The 22,125-nt window shown below is 40.6% G+C and overlaps 1 protein-coding gene across 3 annotated transcripts in view; it reads left to right on the top strand.

The window, feature by feature from the left end:
- The window catches only part of usp54b (ubiquitin specific peptidase 54b), an 87,295-nt gene that overhangs the window by 28,225 nt on the left and 36,945 nt on the right, over positions 1–22,125 (top strand). For all 3 annotated transcript variants that reach the window (XR_014772175.1, XM_084740976.1, XM_084740977.1), the window contains exons 3-7: positions 4,982–5,074; positions 14,660–14,794; positions 16,904–17,017; positions 18,365–18,447; positions 21,068–21,173. Coding sequence is in view for 2 of the 3 variants with exons in the window: in XM_084740976.1 (XP_084597102.1) it covers positions 4,982–5,074; positions 14,660–14,794; positions 16,904–17,017; positions 18,365–18,447; positions 21,068–21,173 (531 nt within the window). In the remaining variant the exon portion in view is untranslated. The remainder of the gene's footprint in view (positions 1–4,981; positions 5,075–14,659; positions 14,795–16,903; positions 17,018–18,364; positions 18,448–21,067; positions 21,174–22,125) is intronic.

The following is a 22,125-nucleotide window of genomic DNA, read 5'->3' as shown; positions in this document are numbered from 1 at the left end:
GAGTTTTCACCATTTAGAGAGCTTGTTTAGTGTTTATTTTGTTCATTTCATTCTTCAGAGCCTTGGACCTGATTATTGTGTGGCACTGCAGGATTTGTGTCATTCACATGTGCTGCAGACAGCGCTGAGAGAGAACCTTCATTTCCCATCATGCATTGCTGAGGAGTTTGTTCAGTTTGCTTTTTTTATGGTCCAAAATGCAAATGTTACTTTTTGTTGGTGTTTGTGAAGGGTTTGTTCAGAAAATAGTGGTTTATTTTGGTAATTGTTATTTTTGTGCTGGTTTATAGTTTTAATTATAAGTAAAATGACTATTACATTTGTTCACTCTGGCTGTATTTTCCAGCATTAGCTTGGCATCAGTTTCCCTGAGAAGAATGATGAAACAGAGTAAGCATGAAGCTTACCCTCTGTTTTTTATTTCACACCTTTAGATGCAATATTTTGAATTAATAGAATATGGAACTTTGATTGGTGATGTTAGTCCGATATCTGTTGAATGTCTCACATTGGTTTCGACCTCCAATACTGATATTGATCAGATCGGTCTTAACTCTAAACAGGTATGAAGATAATAAACAGTGAGGCTGTTTTCAATCAGATAAAATTGAGGGTTTTATGCATGCATTGTTTTTCTGTGAGTCCTCTGTGCTTAGGTGCAGAGGGCAATCAGAATCAACCGTGGCAATGGCGGACCCCGCCACAAGCAATCAAAACTAACATGTAGAGAGATAATTACTAAAGGTAATGAAAATACATTGGATGGCTATATGCAGTTTGTGCAAAAGAAAAATAGCTGATCATAAATTAAAAATGAGGTTTGATTATATGAAAATCTCAAGGATCATAACTTCAAATATCTTGGCAACTTATGGTGTTTTCATACTAGGTGTGACTGAGTTGTACCGTGACACAGTATGATTGCCCCCACTCCTCTTCTCCCCCGCTGGTCAGCGTTCACACTTGGTGACACAGTTGGTGGTGATATGCACGTAGCTGGTTTGTGATCCACCAATAAACAGAACGTTGAAGAATAGTACGCCTGCCTCATCAGCTAGGTGACATTTATTTTTGTCTTGGCCACAAAACATTGACTGCTGACCACAAGATCTCAGATGTCATACAGTGGAATTGACCTTCGTAATATGCCTGCTATTGTTAATGTTTTGGAGACGTTGTCAATGACAGCCCTCTTGCCTGCCTTCCTGCATCTTCGTCTACGGCCTTTTGGCTCAGAGGATGAGATGAGCCTACTGTTTTGGTCCAGTTAATTTCACACCCGATGCGGACCGTGCCTGAGCATGCACAAACTGTGCTCCAGACTACTTTTTCAAATGGACTCTGGTACGGATCAGTGAACCATGCCCCAACATGGTACACAGTGTTCACACTTATCAAATGAGCTGGACTTTGGGGTCAAGCGTGCTCAGATCTGTGCTGTAGTGTGAAAGCCCTCTTAGATAGCACGGTCTTTTAAATAAAATCACAAATATGTGTTTAAATAAGGAGACAGGACCGCCTCTTTCAAGACCACCACAGCAAACCAAATACTGACATTTCTGCATCCCTTATCATTGTTCAGATTTGTCTGTAACTCAAATTACAATGACAAAAAGCAGCTGGAAGATGATGACTTCCCCAAAACATGAGCTGATGAGCTCAGTTTCTATTCCGTCTATGTTTCCGCCACTTTTTTATGTTTGCTGGTTAGTTTATTATAGTTTCTTTCCTCTGAGATGCTTCTGCAGATAAAACGGGAGAAGTTAAAATGGGAGGGAGAGACAAAGTGATATAAATGGGAGCAGAGAAAGAGATGGAGGGATGTGCTCAGAGGAGGAGAAACAGAGATGGATAGATAGATACTGATAAAGAGAGATGGGCATGGAGAGAGTGTGCCCTCCTTGTGGCTGCTGCAGTGCTGTGCAGGGAGCCGATTCATCACGACCAAATAAACTACGGAGAGAGGAGGGGAAAGGTAGAACGCATACACTAGCGTCAGCATGCAGTCTGTCATCCTCCGCCCCCTCTTTTCCTCCACCTATCACTCTCTCCTTAACACACACACACACACACACACTGTCCGGGCTTGTATTGCTAAGGTTGCCATACATATTGGTTTTGTGTGTGTGTGTAGACCTACGACTGTAGTGCATACTGTAAGAGTGTGTGTGTGTGTGTGTGTGTGTGGTCCTGTGCACGAGTGCTGCAGATCTCAGTCGAAGCCTCAGGGACAGTGTTGTGTCAATATTATCTTTCAGCATGCTGAATGAATGTACTAAGAGCTCTTTCCTCTAATTATGCACTGGAGACAGAGAGGAAGAGGAAGGGAGAGGTCTACCTCATGCAGATCTCTTCTCTTCTAGTCTTCTTCCTTGTTTCGTCGGGGTTTTGTGCTGGTTGTTTTCTGTCTGTCTGTCCCACTGAATCTCTCCCTCTTTTGACTCTTTTGTTGTTGGAAATACACAAAGTAGAAAACACACGCTCAGCGGGAGATGCTGGAAAAAGACAATTAGCTGAAAATGGCTGAAAGCCAGACCGAGCTGCGGACTGGACTGGGGTGTTGATTCTCTGCAACCAGCTCACATTACAGGAAGGCATTTGATTCAATGTTAGTATCACAAATAATGCTTGTGGGGTTTTTTTAAGCTGCAGGAACTTGAAAATCATGTTTTTAACCCCTAAATCTATACTGTCCAAAACATCCAAAATTAGACAAAAGACAAAACCTCTTACCTGTAGAACAATATATCCATTCTATGTAGTTCTGGTGTGAGTTGCTGAGTTTTGGAGATATCTGCTGTAGAGAGATGTCTTCCTTCTCTTCAATATAATGGAACTAAATGACACTTGGCCTGTGGTGCTTAAAGCGTCAACAAAAAAAAACCAAAACTCAACAGCAGTGTTTTCAGAAATCGTGACCCACAGACCCTGTTGTGAGTGGTTTAATGGTGGATCTATTTTCTTCCTACCAAACTACAGCCAAACATATCACAATGCAAAAGGAAGTGTGCTTCTACTCATGGATGAGAGGCTCACACAGGATGTAAACTTCAGTGTAGTCCTCCTCGACTGAACTGCTCATCACACCCATGATCTCTCCATAACCTTTGTCACATAAATTCATATATATATAATACGTTTTTACTGGTGCTCATTTAATTATATCATCTTGTTGCGTCCTCTTCTTCTGGAGAATTGGTGCTACCTGCTGCTTACCTAAATGAACTCATAATAATCACAACAGTAACGGATGGAAACAAGCATTCACTCCCATGAAATTCTCTTAAAATTTGCAGTATTTTTGGATGGAAACATCTCTCTTTCTCTTTGCAGTCATTTTGCACCTCATTTTAGTTATTCTTTTTAGTTATCTCTTCCATTTTTTGTGTCCTTGTAGTTGCTTTGTATCTGTGGTCATTTTGCAGTCATTTAGAGTGTTTTTGTAGTTGTTTCGACCCTAATTTTCTCTCTCTCTCGTGTTTCTTTGTGGTTCATATGTGTCTCTCACGCTGGTGACAGCGCAGTATGTTAACTTCAATGGTGTCCTCTTTGGATAAGCTGTAACCTCTCGTCCATGAGTAGATGTACACTCCTTCTGTGCAGCGATACATTAATTCATTCTGCCTTTTTGCTGTTGTGAGAGACGTCTAATCCTCAATTTAAATACTGTGAAAATACTTCACTATAAGTAAACATCCTGCATTCAAAACTTTACTTTAGTAAGTGTTGCATTTTACTGCTGTAGATGTTTAGGGTTGTGCTAATTTTAATTACTTTATATATTGTTGTGAAGTTTAATCTACAGCAGTGCATCATCATATGTTTGTAGCATCACTGTCCTGTGAGAGTCACACATCTTTAAAAAGTCACCTTTTCACGGTGTCAGAAAACAGCCCCGTTTTCAGCTTTGTGATGATGTATTTTCCTGCTAATTCAAGACGGTTTTTAAATCATTTATTTAGTTTAAGAAGTAGGAAAGTTTTCTCAACAGACAGAGGAACACTTAATCCTTTAGTTTATCACAAAAATTCAAAATCACAACGTTTTGAAATGCAGAAAAATAACTTGTAACTAAAGCTGTAGTGGAGTAAAAAGCACATTTACCTCTGAGATGTACCCAAGTAGAAGTATAAAGTTGCATAAAATGTAAATACCAGAGTAAAATACCTTAAATACCTTGATTTTGTACTTACATACAGTACTTGAGTAAATCCACTTGTGTAGCATCTTGTCATTATAACTTTTCTGATCTTTCCAACTCTATTTTCATCAGTCGCTATTTCTGACTGCTGAGCACCCGGAAAGCATGCTGTGTTGCCGTGGCAACCATGAGCTGTCATGTCACCAATCTTGGCATAACTACATGTGTAACAGGGGTTTTGAAAAATGGTGATTCCACTGTTTATTGCTTATTTCTATTAAAACAGAATATAAAATCTTACAGATGGTAAATAGGTAAATATTCCCTTGTCTGTATGTTGTGAAACATTATTAAAAAGTTATGATTAAAAGATGGAAATTAACAAATCTTGTGGCACCCTTGGAGTGTCCTTAAGGCACCCCAGGGTGTTGTGGTGCCCAATTTTGGAACCAATGATCTAGATTCAGATTACATTTTTAATGTGTAAATGGGACTTTCAGATTAGCTCACCAGTGAGCTAAAAAAAAACTGAATTCCTTTTCCTAATTATTGCTCTGGTTAAAAAGCAGCATCGTGTGAAATTGGGCTGCAGTTAACGATTAGTTCATTATTGATTCATCTGCTGGTTATTTTTACTATTAGTCAATCAATAGTTTAGCCTATAACATGTCAAAAACTCTTAATTTACTATCATAAATGGCAAAGAAAAGCAGCAGATCTTCACATTTAATAAGCTGGAACCAGCAAATGTTTGGCATTCTTGTTCATAACTAATTTTCTAACTTAAATGTACAGTACGTCTCTTTTTCGTCTGTGTGTAAACGTGTTTTTGTCTCTCAGGTTCTGTGGCATCTCGACATCTTCCGCAGAAGCTTTCGACAGCTGACCACACACAAGTGCATGGAGGATTCGTGTATCTTCTGCGCTTTAAAGGTAAAAAAAAAAAAAAAAAACCTTCTCGTTTTGTCCTCCAATGGCTTGTGGAGCTCTTACTTTGTGCCCATTTCTTCATCTCTTCAGCCATTACCGCTGTCAGTTTCCTCTCTACCAGTTTATTCCTATTTACTCCTTTTTGTAAATACACAAACAAAAGTGTCATAAATGTAAACCAGACTGAAGTGATGTAATTGTAGGAGGTAGTGGTACTTTAGTTGAGTGTTTCCCTTGTGGGAGGCTTTCTACTTTTCCTCCAACACATTTCAGAGGGACACTTTGTACTTTTTACTCCACTGCATTTATCTGACAGCTGGAGTAACTGACACTAAAAGACTCAGATAAACCCATGTGACGCTGCTGATATGTTTCCCCTCTTTTCTTCCATCTTTTTGTCCTGGACGTACCCCGCGGTATTTGAGACCTGCCTCCTAATGAACACAGCAGGGGAGATTGTAGCAGCGAGTTACGCAACCACCCTCCAATACAGGCGACTGTATAAAACTATTTTTTGTTTCATGAGAACAACATGACAACTCTTTGATATCGTAATACCACAATGTGGCAAGAACATTACAGCAGTCTTTAAAGTGGGCATGACATTAATACACAAACGCAGATTTGAAACAAACTTGCCCTCATTGTCCCTGAGAATTTAAATCAGACACAGAGTCTGAAACACTGTATATTGTGTTATTGGCTGTAATAACCACAGTAAAAAGGAACCAGGGGCACAATGTAAAGTAACTGCAATATACTCGTTATAGTCCTCACCCTGGGAGAAAATACAGAACTCCCTTTAAATATCACCAGGTTTTGCAAGTTGTTGAGTCAGGTGAAACTTTATAAACTGTTGAATTCTTAATAATTTGTTTCCTCTTGTGATCTTGGCAGATACCTCTTTGTCCTCGATTTCTTAATTTTTTGTTTGGCAGTACAGGAGGAATACTTGAATTTTGAAGGTGGACTCATATGATACTTTTATTTTTACCATCATGTTGTAATTTAGCAGCATATCGATTGATTGCAGTTCCTGCAAATCAAATCCCCTGACATGATGTACCCATGAAAAACGGACCCCCGGCCTAAACAGAGGAGAGAACTGAAATGACAAAAGGCAGCAGGAATTTCCTAAACCAATAATGTTAGATAGCCTGTTATCACAATAGTAATATATATTATTTTTAATATAATATATGACACAAAACCATCCATTTCAAGCTCTCTTGCTGTGACAGTAGACAAAGCAACATATTCCTGCAAGATGCCGGTTTACTGTAACTGCCCAAATAATTATGTATTTCTTTTTTTTACTTTAACTTGAAGCATAATGTCATACGAGTACCATAGCTCCGTTGAAGAATAGGACAGGGTGTAAATGTGTGTGCATTGTGCAAGTGAGAGAGAGAGAGTGAGAAGCTCACTGAGAGTGAAGGTGCTGCCAGTAGAGCAGAAAGTTGTCAGTCTGGCAGTAAATGTACAGTTCTAGGTTACAGTTAGTTAATAAACACTGCAGCGTCTCAAGACAAAGAAAAGTCTTGTCTGTTGTTTCCCAACTGTTGGAGAAGTGGCAGTGTTAGTCCCAAAGTGAGCTGATCACAAAAGGCTAATGTTAAGCTAACACCAAAGCTAACGTTGCACCTTTTCAGGGCCCTTGCTGGTGTGATCGCCTGCCTTTCAGAAGCTTTTTTTGGAGTAATATTAATCCATCACTATAAATCCAGCACTGACTGTCTTCTGTAGTTATTTGTCCATTTTTCCGTCTTGAAAACAGTTCCTGACTTGTCAACCAATCAGAGGATGTGTTTGTGACCTGTGTGTACTGGCGCTGATCCATAGGTGTATCCATGCACAGACCTCAACATGAGACTGACCCTTCAAAATAAAATTTGCTGTGATGACGGTAATGAGCTCAGACCCGCGGTAGGCATCATAATGCAGTTATCGTCACGGCCCTACTGGGACATTTCAAGCGCTCTTAGGGGCCCTCTAGGGGCCATGGGGGCCCTAAGCAGGCATTTTGTTTGTGTATGTGTCAGGCTGGCCTTGGTCCAACACTTTTAATTACGTGTTTCAAAAAAAGAGTAGCAGTTTTATTATTTTCTTTTGCAGTTTTCATTATTTTCAAAATCTTTCTTTCTTCCTCCTACTTTTTGTCCTTCTTTCTCATCATTATTTCATTTCTTTTCCCTGATTAATTGATGTAAAACCAAAAAACATGGCAAGATACCTTTTCCCTTGACAGGAACCAAACTGTACTTCATCACAATTAGTGCTTTTATTCCAAATACTTGACATTTTTGCTTGTTTACTATCATGTGCCTTGTGACTTTTGCTTATAAGACTTCTTCTTCTGTCATCGTGTAAAACACATTACGTACTTTGCACCGGACATGTTTTCCCAGTAAAGAGCTGCCTCACAATGAGTGTTTGGAAGCCACACATGTAATCACTTTTATAATGTGGTTTCATGTTGATTGGCTGCTGTGTTCCAGCGACCGCTGATAAAAAATCACCAAACAGAAGATGAAGATGTGTAACATCATGAAATCTCATAATGAACGAGACTTATGCAGCTCTGTTCCAGACATTTGTTGCATCAATGATGACAAATATGTGTCTGAGCGAACAGAGGTGTTGTGTGTAATGTGCTATGGTGTAGTAGTGTGTGTGTGTGTGTGTGTGAGTGTGTGTGTAGCAGTGTCGATGTGTGTGTTCTACACGCTGTTCTGTCTCCAGCGCTTCTCTGTAATTAATTGGCTGACTGAAAGCGCTGAGCTAGCAGAGCCCACGCTGGGAAGCTACACACACACACACACACACACACACACACACCTACTCATGCACACAAATCTTACTTGCATGCTGCACACGTTAGGCTGCTACACACATGCACCTCGAAGCGCTCACAAATCTGTCTTGCCAGGCTGGGATGCTACACACACACACACACACACACACACACACACACACACACACACACACACACACACACACACACACACAGGCTGATACACTCTTAAAAATAAGGTGTCCAACAAATTAAGATATGGTTCCTCGAGGGTTCTTTGTAAGATAAAGGGTTCCATTAAGAACCCTTTTCATCCAAACAACCCCTTTCTGAAAGAAAGATTTCAGAAATCATCAACAGTTGATGGGTCAATTCCAGATGAAACCCTTGAAGTATAAAAGGATTCTCAGTAGAACCTCCTGGGTGGGTTATAAATAGAACCCTTGGAGTATACAAGGATTCTCAGTAGAACCCCCTGAGTGAATGCCAAATGAAACCCTTGAAGTGTGAAAGGGTTCTCAGTAAAACCTGCTGGGTGAGTTCTAGATAAAACCTGTTGAGTATAAACGGGTTTCTGGCAAAACGCCCTGGGCAAGTTCTAAAAGGGTTCTTGGTAGAACCCCCTGGGTGAGTTCCAGATGAAACCTGTGGAATATAAAGGAGTTCTCAGTAGACACCACTGGGTGGGTTCTTGTTGCTGCCCTTAGAAGGTTGAAAGGTTCTGGATAGAATCCCCAGAGAGGGTTCTTGGTGGGACCATTACACCATAGAAGGGTTATCAGTAGAAGCCCTGGATGGGTTCTAGATAGAATCCTTGGAATATAGAGTGGTTCAAGGTAGGAATTTAAAAGTGTCTTGATAGAAACCCCTTGGTGGATTTTAGATAGAACCCATGGAATATAATATATGCTTTGGTTCTAAATAGGACCCTTTGAACATAGTTTTCTAGTAGAGCCCGCCGGATGGTTTCTAGATTGTACTCTTGGAATATAAAAGGGTTCACGGTAGAACCCCCTGTGTGGGATCTTGTTAGCACCCTTCAAAGGTGGAAAGGTTCTGGATAGAACCCCACAGAAGGGGTTCTGGGTGGGACCACTGCACCATAGAAGGGTTCTCTGTAGATGCTCACAGGTGGATCTAGGTTCAACACTCTAGTGGAGCCTTGAGAAAAGCTTCTGCCGGGAGCCAAAAAGGGTTCTCCTCTGGGGACAAGCCGTAGAACCCTCTCCGGTTCTAGTTAGCACGTTTCTTTCTCAGAGGGTGTGTGTGTGTGTGTTGTGTGTGAGTCAGCTGTGGGTGTATGAATCAAAGGTGTATTGTCACCGTGTTAAGTGTTCACATTCTCCTGTCAGTTTTCATTAACCGTCCTGTCACTGACGCTCAGAAACCAACAGATGTAACGTTGTTCTTACAGTCTGTTTGTAGCTGTGGTCCCCACGGCAAAGCAGATAAAAGTCTCTGAATAACTGGGCGAGACGCGCACCAAATGAACTTTCACGGCGTGTTAAATTTTCAAACATCCATTTCAGAGAAACCAAAGGGATAAATGATGATTATGGGTGCTTTTATTTTGAAGGGATTGTGTGTGAATTTTGGGTTTATCTGCAGCAGATAAAGATGCCCGCCCTTGTAGTAAACATAAGTTCAGAGGCTGCCTGTGGCTATCCCTCTAGAAATCACTGCAACACTTTATCTCTCTCAACAGCAAAGCACTCACACACACACACACACACACACACAGACACACATGCAAACACAGATACCTGAACACATACACACACTGAAAGGAAGAGAGAAGAAGAAGAAGAAGGGAGAAAGTGGGAGAGAAGAAAAGAGAAAGATGAATGAATGTGGGAGTTGGTGTAGATTGCTCCTGTCTTCACACTTAGACCAGTGCGCACACACACACACACACACACACACACACACACACACACACACACACACACACACACACACACACACACATGCTCACACAACTTCCTCTCTTACTCACTCTGCCTCATCCCTCCCTGTTCTCCTCCCTGCTACCTCCTCCTCTCCTCCTCTCCTCCCTCCCTCCCTCTCTCTCTGTAGGGTATATTCCCCCTCCATTCTCCTTGGCGCATTGCTGCAGTCAGCACAGCCACCATAACACACACACACACACACACACACACACACACACACACACCCTATTGCTCACACAGTCCCTTTTTCCTCTTCTCTCTTTCTGTTTCCCTTTCTCTCTCTCTCTCTCTCTCTCTGTCTCTCTCTCTCTCACACACACACACACACACACACACACACACACACACACACACACACACACACACACACTCTCAGGCTCCCCATCAGTACGACTGCATTACCTTTCCCACTGCCAACCCTCAGCCTGCACACACTCAGCCACACTCACAGGCTGAAGCCTTTTGTTTTATAACATTTTCACACCATATGATCTCGGCCATCTTGGTAAAGTGCCTCCAAAATGTCAAATATGGGCTCTGAAATTTTTGAACAACTAAAGTCTTAGATAAAAGAGGAAATAAAACTATGTGAACAACTCCAGGAATTGTCTAAATTTGGAGGATACTCATTATGTAACTGATGGTGAACTTACTGTAATGTCATATTCGGTAGAGGAGGTTAAGTTCAGGCCGCCACAACAGGTGCTTCAACCCCGTCTCCCTACACAACATGTTCACAGAGCAGAAATGCTTCCTCGCGAAGAGGTTTTCCACTCATGGATACTATTCTCTGTGCTCGTATCACAAGAATGCGCCTGTGAACGCCTTTTTGGTCCAACAGACACCAGATCTCCCTTCCTTCTTCAAAAGATTTTATGGTGGCAACGGTCATGTGTGTAAAAAGTAGCATGAAGCCTCTTGTAGCTCCGGTGGAGCTGCACAAAATCTCAAGTGATGGCGCTGGCAGTGTTGTGCAAGTTCACACTTAAGAAGAGCTTGCTCAAAGTTCAGTTCACAGAGAACCCACCCAGGAAATTCTACCGAGAACCCTTTTATATTTCAAGGGTTTCATCTAGAATCCACCCAGGAATTCCACATAGAGCCCCTTTATATTCCAAGGATTTTATCCAGAAACCACCCAGTGGATTCAACAAAGACCAGTTTTATATTCCAAGGGTTTCATCTAGAAACCACCCAAGGATTTTTTTTTCATGAACCCGTTTCTATTCCAGGGGTTTTATCTAGAAACCACCAAGGGTGTTCTACCGAGAACCCTTTTATATTCCAAGGATTTCATCTAGAATCTACCCAGGAAATTCTGCAGAGAACCCTTTTATATTCCAAGGGTTTCATCTAGAACCCACCCAAGGATTTTTTTTCTCCAAGAACCTGTTTATACTCCAAGGGTTTCATCTAGAACCCACCCAGTGTAATAAAATTAAGGTTCCATGGATACACTCATCAATATTTTATTAAAATATGTACACAATACCATGTCCTGCTCATATGACAGATGTATTTATGTTTCTGCAGAAGCTTCATGCTTGATTTTTCACTTGTGTGCACAGCTGAAATAGACCCAGTGTGGATACAGACATGCGTGCTGATGAAGTGTGACTGTGTTAGCATTTCTCTCTGTCACTTAATACACTGTTTCTCCGTCTTCAGCACACAGAGCACCTGCTGGTTCTCGGTCCAGCCATCTAATCAGTGATTGAATTACTGCTGGGACAGAGAACCAGCAGAGCACCAACCACCGCTCTGACATCTCAGACCGGCTTGTGTTTATTTCTGTCCTGGGCTGTTTTAGCGTGGTCCAAAATAGACACTCAGTTTTGCTTTTTTCCAGCTGAGAATTCTTACCAAAAAAAAAAAAAAAAATTTAGGTCATTTTTATCCGTTGGCAATCTGGGGAAAGTTATCCATGCTTTTATCTCTCCCTCTTTAGACGTCTGCAGCACTCTTCAGTCCAGGCTCACTTAGTTACTCTCACTGCCCCGGCTTGAACTCAGTGCTACTTCCTTTACTCATGTTTAGACTTTAACTGCATTTAAAGTACAGATTTATGTGCATCAACTCCACATGGGCCACACTACTACTGCTGACACTATTGATACTGCTACTGTTACTGCAACTATCGCCGCTATTTATGACAATAATAATGAGTAGAAAGCCAAGGCAAGACACTAAATGTGTCACTGCATCAATAAAAATATTTAAAAAATGTTGTTTTGCATCTTGATCCAGATCAACTGTGAAAGTCCTGATGTTTTGAGGAAGCTTTAAATCCTGTGCAGGAATATTAGGCCTTTCAAGTGAGTTAGGATCATATTATTTGGCGCAGTTGTTTGGGCCACAGAATATCAGAAAATGGTGAATAATGATGTTCAGTTTTTTTTCCAAAACCTAAGGTGACACCCTCAAATGTTTTGTTTTGACCACAACCCAAACATATTCAGTTTACTGTCACAGAGGAGTAAAGAAATGAGAAAATATTCACATTTGAGAAGCTGAAAACAAGAAGTTGGAAAAAAGGAAAGACTCTAATGAGTAATCGATTATCAAAAAAATCAAGAGGGGTGGGTAATATGGCCAAAATCGTCTATGATTTGCGCACCTTCAGAGTTAAGGGCAGTGATTCTCAACATATGGGTAAAGGCCTCTCCAGCAGATCACCAGATAACTCTGAGGGGTCGTAAGATGATTAAAGGGAAAGCAAAGAAGAAAAAAAAATGTATTTAATTTTTTAAAATACAGGGTTATTCAATTACAAATTCAGTTGTGCCAGATTTTAAAATAGATTTGAAAAGATTTTAAGCTTTTGGTAATGACAAATTTTGTCTTTATTTATGACCTCATCCAAGACATCCAGCATGCGTTCTTTCATGGTTTCAGTATCTGTGAATGGTTGTCCTTTCTTGCCAGTGTCCAGGATACAGGAGGGAAGCTGCTGTAGCTCTCTGTTGGTCTGTGCATGACCGCTCAGATCGTAAGATGCAGTCAAAGTCTGCACTTTAGCATCTCTTTCCTGTGATCCCTTTGGACTGTTTGTCCAGAAAGTTTAGTGTTTCTCAACATAGCACCTTCAATTAATTATATTAACTACCACATTGCACTCATTGCAAATTAAACACATTGGTTTGGTGTTTGGAGATAAACTGACCATTTTCATTGTCAGTTTTACGTTTCAGGGTTGAGAGAGACGTATTTTCAGTGGAGTACTTCCCAACGTGTGACTGGTAATAGCTACTAAGTGTGTGGTCAGAAGTTGCTTCTAGGCCAGATGTGGCTCATGTGTCGCCAATTTGAATAGGCCTTTTTTTTAGGGCAATGTATTGTGCCTTTATTGGAAATGAGAGGAAAGTGGGGGAGCGCACTTTCCTCGGACTGGAGGCAGGGACCTTTCTGTTCATTGTTTGTTGGCATTTTGACTTCAAAGTCATGGGGGCACATTGTACAAAAATATTTTTTGTGGATTGTTTCAGCTTCTCAGGATTTGAACATTTATACAAATGACACAAACCACTGTACAGGTTGAAAAACTCAAGACTCTTACAGCTTTTCCACCAACATAGAACCAGACCTGTTCTAGTTTGTGCACATAATTTTGGACCATTTGGATAATTTCCACCAAAAATAAATAATTTCAGAACCAGGAAAAATCATGTTTTCCTTGGGAACCAAAGTGGGCGTGTCATATTCTACAGGTTGTTGTGCAATGTGTAGTGCCATCTGTTGACGCCATCCTTGATTACAGTGGTTCCACTCGAAACTGGTGCAAATGAGAGCTGGCTGGCTTGATAGAGTTTTAAGTATCTCAAACAACACTGGGTCAAGAATAGGAACAATTATTTTAATTGTTGATTAATCTGGTGCTCATTTTCTTGATTAGTTGTTTGGTCCATAAAATGTCAGAGTTCAAATGTTGTAGAGTTCTGACATCTTTTCCAGTAAACAGCTTTATTTTAAGAGGCCAAAAAAAAAAAAAAAAAAAAATGCTCGGAACCAGTGGTTTTGGAGATGTTTTTGTTTTGGAGCTGAAATGTGAAATGCCTACAAATAAGCACATTGTGGATTTATTCAGTCCAACAACCACTTAGTGTGCCTAAATGGCCGAACCTTTCACCAGATGTCATATTCGTACGCCTTGTAGTTTTTGAGATATCTTGTTATCTAATAGGAGAAGCAAAAAGGACCAAAATGCTAACCTCCCGGACAGTTGTAATACTAATAACAACACAATACGGGATCATAATCTGGCAGTCATATGAACCTGCATGGATTAAAACAGTGTAAACATCTGTCATGTCCAAACTGACTGATCCTGCTCTTCAGGCCTTGAACGCTGCCCTGGAAACACACTTCAGTGGCCTAGCTTCCTCTCCGAGCCCCCTGCAACAGTTTGATTTGGTTCTATTTTACTGCTACAAAGCACTTTGAGAGCTGTTTTTGTCGGAGAAAAGTGCACTACAAATGCCATTTATTATTGATACGGTCTGATATTGAGGCCAGCTGTGCTGTGCGGCGTTTGTTTTAGTCCAGTCTGGGTTTGTTGTGCAGCACTTTGGGTTCCTGACAAGTTGACAACCAGTTCCACTGTTTCTGTTTTATGGGTCAGTTGACAGAACATGCTGCCGATTTATGGAACAAATGGGTTTAGAGAGTTTTGTTGAAATAAATACACAAAGACATAAATATATACATGCGTACATGGATGCATGCTGTGAGTTTCCACTCAAAGAATGCTGGAAAAGCCTTTATGGCCTTTATGTATATTTGTATAAAGAATTAATGGATTTCTATATGTGTGTGTGTGTGTGTGTGTGTGTGTGTGTGCGTGTGCAGAGTATCTTTGCTCAGTTTCAGTTCAGCAGTGAGCGCGTGCTGCCATCAGATGCACTGCGGAGCGCTCTGGCCAAGACTTTCCAAGACGAACAACGCTTTCAGCTGGGTATCATGGACGACGCTGCCGAGTGCTTTGTGAGTCTGACACACAACATGACCACAGACCACACACACACAAACACACACACACACACACACACACGAGAAGTGAGGAGTTGCCTCGAGGTTTATCTGAGCGAGTGTCTGAGGAACTCCCATCTTCACTGCAGTCAGAAATCTCCCAGGCTCCGTTTTGACCAATAACTTAAAAGAAATACGTTTTTTGTCAATCGTCTAATTGTCAAACTTTTCTTTTGACTCTGTGTGTTTGTTGGTTTATCACGCTATATTATGTTGTGAGGTATTCCCTGTTATTTTGTTCATCCCCTGTACCTTTATGCTGATTATTTTAACAAAATACAATCCGACGTATCTGACCACACCTGCTAATTTGTTGTTTAAGGTGATTTATTGAAAGTTATAAAGTCTTATTAAAGGAAAAATCAGCAATACATTTACTAAAATAAATCATAAAATGACCATGATATGCCATCAGAGATTATGGAAAAATACTTAGTTGTAGTTAGTTTAAGTTAAGGCTGAATGTTCGCCGAATGAGTTGAGTGTCTGTTTATGAATTGTCAGAAATTATTAATCATCTTTTAGAAGGAGTAGATGTTTTTAACAGTTAAATTGAGCAATATATTAATGGAATCCGGCCGGCAGTAATGTAGGCAGTCACTGAACTCAAACTCCAGAGTGTGTATTTGTGGAGCAGTTGTTTTCAGGTTAACAGGCTTAACTTTACATTGACAGACAAGTGGCACCTGATCAACTTACAGGTCACTTGTTATCGTCCAATTCTGCTCGTCCTGCAGTGTTCCTGCAGCCTGCCTGAGCTTCCTCGAGTCTGGGGAGGAGTAGGCGGGGGTAAACAGCTCACTTCAACCACAGAATTTCAACCTATTTATTGTTCAGTCTGTGGCTCCAGCTCGGTGTTTGGACTGCAGCACTCGTTTCCACTGCAGGAACTTTCCCCAGGGACCAAGAACCTTTGGAGGAACTCAGTGTGTTTCCGTAGGAGGCGTGTAGTACTTTCCAAATGTACAGGAACTTTTAGGCAGTACTTTATTTCAGCCACCATTTTTTAAAAGTCTACAGCTGCAAACCTTTTTTTTGCTTATTGTGCTTCAACACATCATTGTGAATTTGACAAAAAAATTATGATATATTATGAAACTGTGCTGTGTATAATAAAATTCCTAACTGGCCAACTGAAAACAAATGTCACAGATGTGGAACTTCCCAAATTTCCTGGATTAAAAAGCACAGTTTTTCATTTTTGGTGTCTTTTTCTTGACATATATATATATTTTTTTAAATATCTGAGCTTCTACATTGAGTTCAGTGAGTTCAGTGAGTTTCTTGAGTATCTGAGTTTGGTCTGGTCATACTCTTTAAAAATTCAGGCATTAGTCACTCACGTTAGTCATCAGTGACTCATATTTCAGATTAATGATCTGAAAACGTTGCTCAGTCTTACTGTACCGTATAGTCTTTATTGTTTCATAAGAGAAAAAAAAAAACAGTTGCTTTATGCTTTCATCAAATTTAATTTGAAATTTACTTCATCAGAAACAAAGATCATCACATTAGTTATATTCAGTGAGAGTATTGCATTTTTCAAATGGCGGGTGTCTTATTTTGCGGTGAACTTTATCATTTATTCAAGGGGAAAATTAAGAAAAGAAAATGTCATTAGTCACAGATTTTATTATTGTAATGTCTTTATACTTCCTTATCGTCCTCCTCTCTTCAGCTTTTCCTGTTGCTTTCTCTCCGCCACTTTCAGTCTCTTTCTCTGCATCTCTCTTTCTGCCTTAAAGACCTCCACAGAGTGTGTGTGTGTGTGTGTGTGTGTGTGTGTGTGTGTGTGCATGAGAGGCTCTGTCTGATCGATTGGTTGTAAATGTGTTCAGTCAGGGAATCCGTTGGCTTCTTATGAAATATAGATGCTGCTCCCACGGTCAGATTAACAAGAGCACCAACAGAGAGGAACGATCAAACACACACACACTCTCTCTCTCTCACACACACACACGCACACGCACACACAGTGTACATATGCGCACAATATAAACAAGCGCATATGCCAACTTTGCGCACAACACACACACATTAATTGGTGTATTTTGTGTTTCTCAGGAGAATCTCCTGATGCGTATCCACTTCCACATCAGCGCAGAGAGCAGAGAGGACATCTGCACAGCCAAACACTGCATACCACACCAGAAGTTTGCCATGACGCTGTTCGAACAGGTAGGAGGGTCTTACTGAGCTGTTACATGCATCACTTCACAAAGGAGCAACATGTAAAATATGGCCAGAAAAAACTAGTTATGTCACAGACTTACTGTGCTGAAGAGAGTTCTTCTTCTGAGGTTAGCATGCTAACCAGTTAGCCCCGGCCCGCCTGCCGACCAAAGTTTCAGCTGAGATGTATTGAGCAGCGAGTTTGCCATTTTCGCAAGTTCTCTCTTAGTTTTTGTGCTCTAATAAATAAACAAAATGAACGGTAACACTTTACTTGAAGGGGTGTGCATAAGACTCTCATTACACTGTCATAACCATATCATAACGCCTGTCATGAACATGAAAGAGTCTCTATGAATGTGTACTCATTTTAAATGCAAAGTTGACATTGTTTGAGATGTCTTTGTTGTGACAACTTGTCATTAACCAAATCAAAAATGTGTTTATCATGACACCTTAACATTATCAAACTTAAAGACATTATAACCTTTTTATAGTGTCATATCTCATTGGTTTCGACAACTGGCCATCATGAGACTGTTATAAGTGTGTCATGAATATTTTCGTTGACCTCAAGTAAAGTGGTACATTTTGGACTTGTCATAAAGATGTCATTAAGTTTTATTACACAGTCAGAAGCGTTTGTAGCAGTGTCATCAATGTTTTCCTGGACTTCAAGTGAAGTGGTACCATTTGGATGTGTCATAAGAATGTCATTAACAGTAATATGGCCAGTTTGATGACAGAGCACAGTACAGGTGATTTAGCTTAAAGAGTTAGCTGATGGACGGACAGCTAGTTAGCTAGTTTATTTATTACTAAAGTAAGCTAACTGCTGTCTGCTGTTATCTGTAACTTGCTTTAGCCAGTTAGCTTGGTTAGCCTATATGCTGTCTGAACCACCAAACACTTTTACATGCAGGTGATTTCAAGAAATTGTTTCACTTCCTGTCTGGTGTTTGGTGAAATACAGCTACACTTTAGACCATTTAGCTCAGCATTTCAGCTGTGTTTATGGTAGCTAGGAGCTAACGTAAGGCTGTAACATCCACTTCAGTGACCAACTACTTCAATCGACAGTTCAGGTGAGTGGTGCTGAAATAAGGCACTGCATTGTGATTCAGTCTATAGGACCCACTTGCATATTGGCACCGTGTTTTGGTCCCCAGCCCTAATGAGGAGCAGGTAGGGGTTACTCTGGTGAAATGCTGCCCTCGTTGTGTTTGGAGTTACCTTCGACAGGTGGCCATATTTTACATGTTGCTCCTTTGATTAAAAATTAACCGTCCTAACGAACATTTTTAAAGAAGACGACGTCGTGCGATGAATCTGAAGATGTATTTGTGTTTGCAGTGTGTGTGTAACAGCTGTGGAGCCACATCAGACCCCTTGCCCTTCATTCAGATGGTTCATTACATCTCCACTACATCCCTCTGGTAAGACCAGACACACACCTACACACACACACACTCATACACACACTCTCCCACACACACACATTGCAGTAAATCTGGCAGCAAGCTGAGGCTGGGTGGCAGTAAAGGAAGGTACAGCGTGTTCTCTTCTTCCCTGCACGGGTCCCTGCTGAACACTCAACTGTGAGCACACACATGCACACACATGCACACACACGCGTGCACGCTCATGCATATGCAAGAGCAGGTGAGCTTGCGCATTATGTCTCTCCCATGTTCAGGTAGAGGTTAGCGTGCGCAGGTAAATCCATGCTAGAGAGGCGTGCGTGCATCCTCGGAGCTGTTACATAAAACTCGCACACGCTCTCAGTCAATGAAATAAGGAACAGGGGAAGTAATCAATCAGCTGTTTGATTCAGTAGACCCAGGGGGCGACATAAATCTATAAGTGGAACAGTGGGTCGGAAAGACTGCGAACGGGAGGGAAATAAGAGGATATATCACTCCATATCCCTTTTGGAAATGGAACACGGCAGAGGAAATAGAGGGATGAATGGGGGGCAAAAGTACAAATAAACACACTGTGTCAAGGTAGTTGTGGGGCACAGCGGTGCCACCGCCGCTCTGTGTTTGTGCCTGTTAGCGCTGCCAAGCTATTTTTACCCTTTAGTGGAGCCTGTTGTTTACAGTCGAGATAGCCAAACATGCAAAAGTCAACATGAGTAAGATAATCAGAGGGCAACAAAAAGACAAAACAAACGTCTGGTTCGAGCGCGATTCAGACGTAACCAAACAAGTGTGTTCCTGGTTGTTGTTTTTTCCGCCTGTGCATCCTGAAGAGGAGAGACCGAGCGCGGGGTTGAAAGTGAAAGAGAGTAGAGAAGAGGTTGAGTTCATTTCAGGCTAATGGAAGGGGTGAGAGAGGAGAGGAGGGGGGGCAGGGAGAGCGGGGAGAAAGAGAGATTTGGATGGGTTTTCAAAATCGTTATTCTTAAAGGAATACTTCACCAGAAAAAGAAAACAATGCTGATTCACTGCATCACATAATCCCGTACATGCCACAGAGCCGCAGACAAGTTCATTTGGTATTCACAGATAATAATAATGTATATCTGAGTTTGTCCTTCAGAGGACAATTGTACTTAAAAGGGATAAATGCAGCTGTTGCTGCTTTAAGCCTGAAGGAGATTGTCTCCAAAACAGTTTGTTCCACAAGTGAAACTCTTGTTTCATCAAATTATTAGTTGTAGATGAACTTCTCCCTTAATAACAATAATAATGTTTCTGTAGTGTTATAGCTCCCTGTGGGGACATTGTCTTTTAGCTCGACCACTTCAGGAAGGTCAAAGATCATCATCTGCCCGACAGGATTTAGAACAGGGAATCTTTTTCACAGCTGTAATGACTGTATAATCTAGATTTATTTTTTTAAAAACTTACTTCCTTTGTTGCCATAGCTGGTGGTTTTTAAAATCCATCCATCTTCGTAACTACTGATCTCTGAGTTACCGCATTGTTGTTTCCATGGTAATCGAGCGCATCGACTCGTGGGAACAAACATTTTAAGGTTGGGTTGCACCAACAATGATTCATTTTTATATCCAATTAAATTGTGGTTTAATTTTAAATTACGTTGCACCAAACTTTAAAACAAGCTTAAAGTTTAAAATGAACTATTACAATGGCCGCCTTTTTCAGATTGCTCGAGCTAAATAATCAAGTTCCTCGAAAGAAGTTAAAACAGTCTGTCAGTTGCTGTCTCTTTTTTCTTTTCTGTGCTGTTGTCTGTTTTGTAATCTTCTATTATTTGCCTCTAATGCTCAATTAATTATTTTCAAAGGAGGAGAAATTAGCTTCTCTGCTGAGCCGTCATGAGTAAATTAACTAAGCTAACTGATGTTTTATTAGCTAGCAAACACTGTAATTTATTCTTATCTTTTTAGCCAGTGAGCGAACCATGTAAGGTTTTTTTTTAAATTTTTATGTAGCTAGCAAAACATATAACATTTTTGTTCAATGTTTTTTTCATTGTTATGTTTTCTTTTCATTTAACTCAGTTTACATCAATAAACTTGGCTTTACTGAACAGAGATTAGTTATTAATTGCCTAACAGAGCTCTGCTTAGGTTTAAATCTGGATTTACTCATTTTAAACCTAGTTTTGCAAAACTCTGATCAGAACTAATGTTCAGATAAATTTGTTTGTGTGACCCAGTCAGAGTAGATTATGTTGTTAAATACAACATAATCTATGAACTATGTTAGATTTAAAAATAAAGATAAATCTGAAGACTGACTCCACGTGGAGAATCACTGGCCGAAGCAATATGCACGGCCAGTGAACGACAAACTGTATAATTCAAAGATTTTTAGCGAGAAACACCAGAGGAAACGAAACAATTGTCTGCAGATTACTGCACGGCACCACAAAACAGACAAACTTATTGAGTTTAAAGAATGGATGCAGTGTTTCTGGTGCCCACAAGTCACATTTGGGCCTGACAATAGATGTTTTCTTCTGTTAACAAAAGCTTTGGTCTCATTCTGGACAGGGCACGCATTCACTGAGGGTGTAATTTTGTTGTTTGTGTGTGTGCGTGTGTGTGTGTGTGTGTTTGTGTGTGTGTGTCCAATGCTGCAGTAACCAGGCAGTGAGGATGCTGGAGTGCAGAGAGAAACCCACACCGGACATGTTTGGAGAACTGCTCCGCAACGCCAGCAACATGGGAGACCTGCGCAACTGCCCTGTGAGAGCACACACACACACACACACACACACACAGTAGACACACAGACAGACACACACGTTCTACTGTTACACATAACATTGAACAAAACATGAACTGTGATTTAAACATTTATTTTTACCCCCTTCCATATTCAGTTTCTTTTTTCAGTTGAGTTATTTTTCAAGAGAAGAGAAGAAAATGAGCAAATTTCTTTTTTCAAAATGTCAAAAGTTGTATTGTAAAAAAAAATTAAAGTAGGCTGAAATTTAATTTTTAAAAATATAATCTGCAATGTAACCACTTGGCAGTTTCACCATTTCTTGTTTGTTTTTTTCTCGTCTTTCTCGATGGGACTTTGTTACATAATCAGCATCTCATTTGCATTTTCTTCCCAGTTTTCTCTTTACTTTCTATTACCGGAAGCATTTTCTGAGCCGACCTCCTTTTACACTAAACCACAATGATCATCATGTTCCTGCAGCACGAAAAACAAAAGAACATGTGGTTACGCTGAGAAAAGTCATTTTAAATCGGTGTGCTCATTTTGGGTGAAAACTGGAGGATTGAAGAAACTGAAGAGAGAGAAAAGAAAGAAGAGGTGTAGGTTCACTTTTAGAAATGAAAGAACTAACTAGAACCATAAAGGTTTTTTTTAGAACCCGACAGGGTTATACCTAGAACCATCTGCGAAAGGTGTTGTCCAGACCCTACTGATTCCATTCAGAACTCTCTCTAGGGGTTCTATCCAGAACTGTTCCACATTTTAAGGGTGGTAACAAGGATCCCCCAAGAGGGTTCTACCAAGAACCTTTTTATATTCCACTGGTTTTATCTAGAATCCCCCCCCAGGAGGCTTTATTAGGACCCTTAGAACACATCTAATGTGTTCTACGGAGATCCTTATTAAATTTCAAGGATTTAAACCAAAACCCACCCAGGGGCTTCTACTGAGAACCTGTTTCTAGTCCAA

The sequence above is a fragment of the Lutjanus erythropterus genome, chromosome 17 (genome assembly GCF_056507025.1).
Source record: "Lutjanus erythropterus isolate fLutEry1 chromosome 17, fLutEry1.hap2, whole genome shotgun sequence".
NCBI lineage: Eukaryota > Metazoa > Chordata > Actinopteri > Lutjaniformes > Lutjanidae > Lutjanus > Lutjanus erythropterus.
Note: the sequence above shows the minus strand (reverse complement) of the source record. Positions and strands in the feature narration are given on the sequence as shown.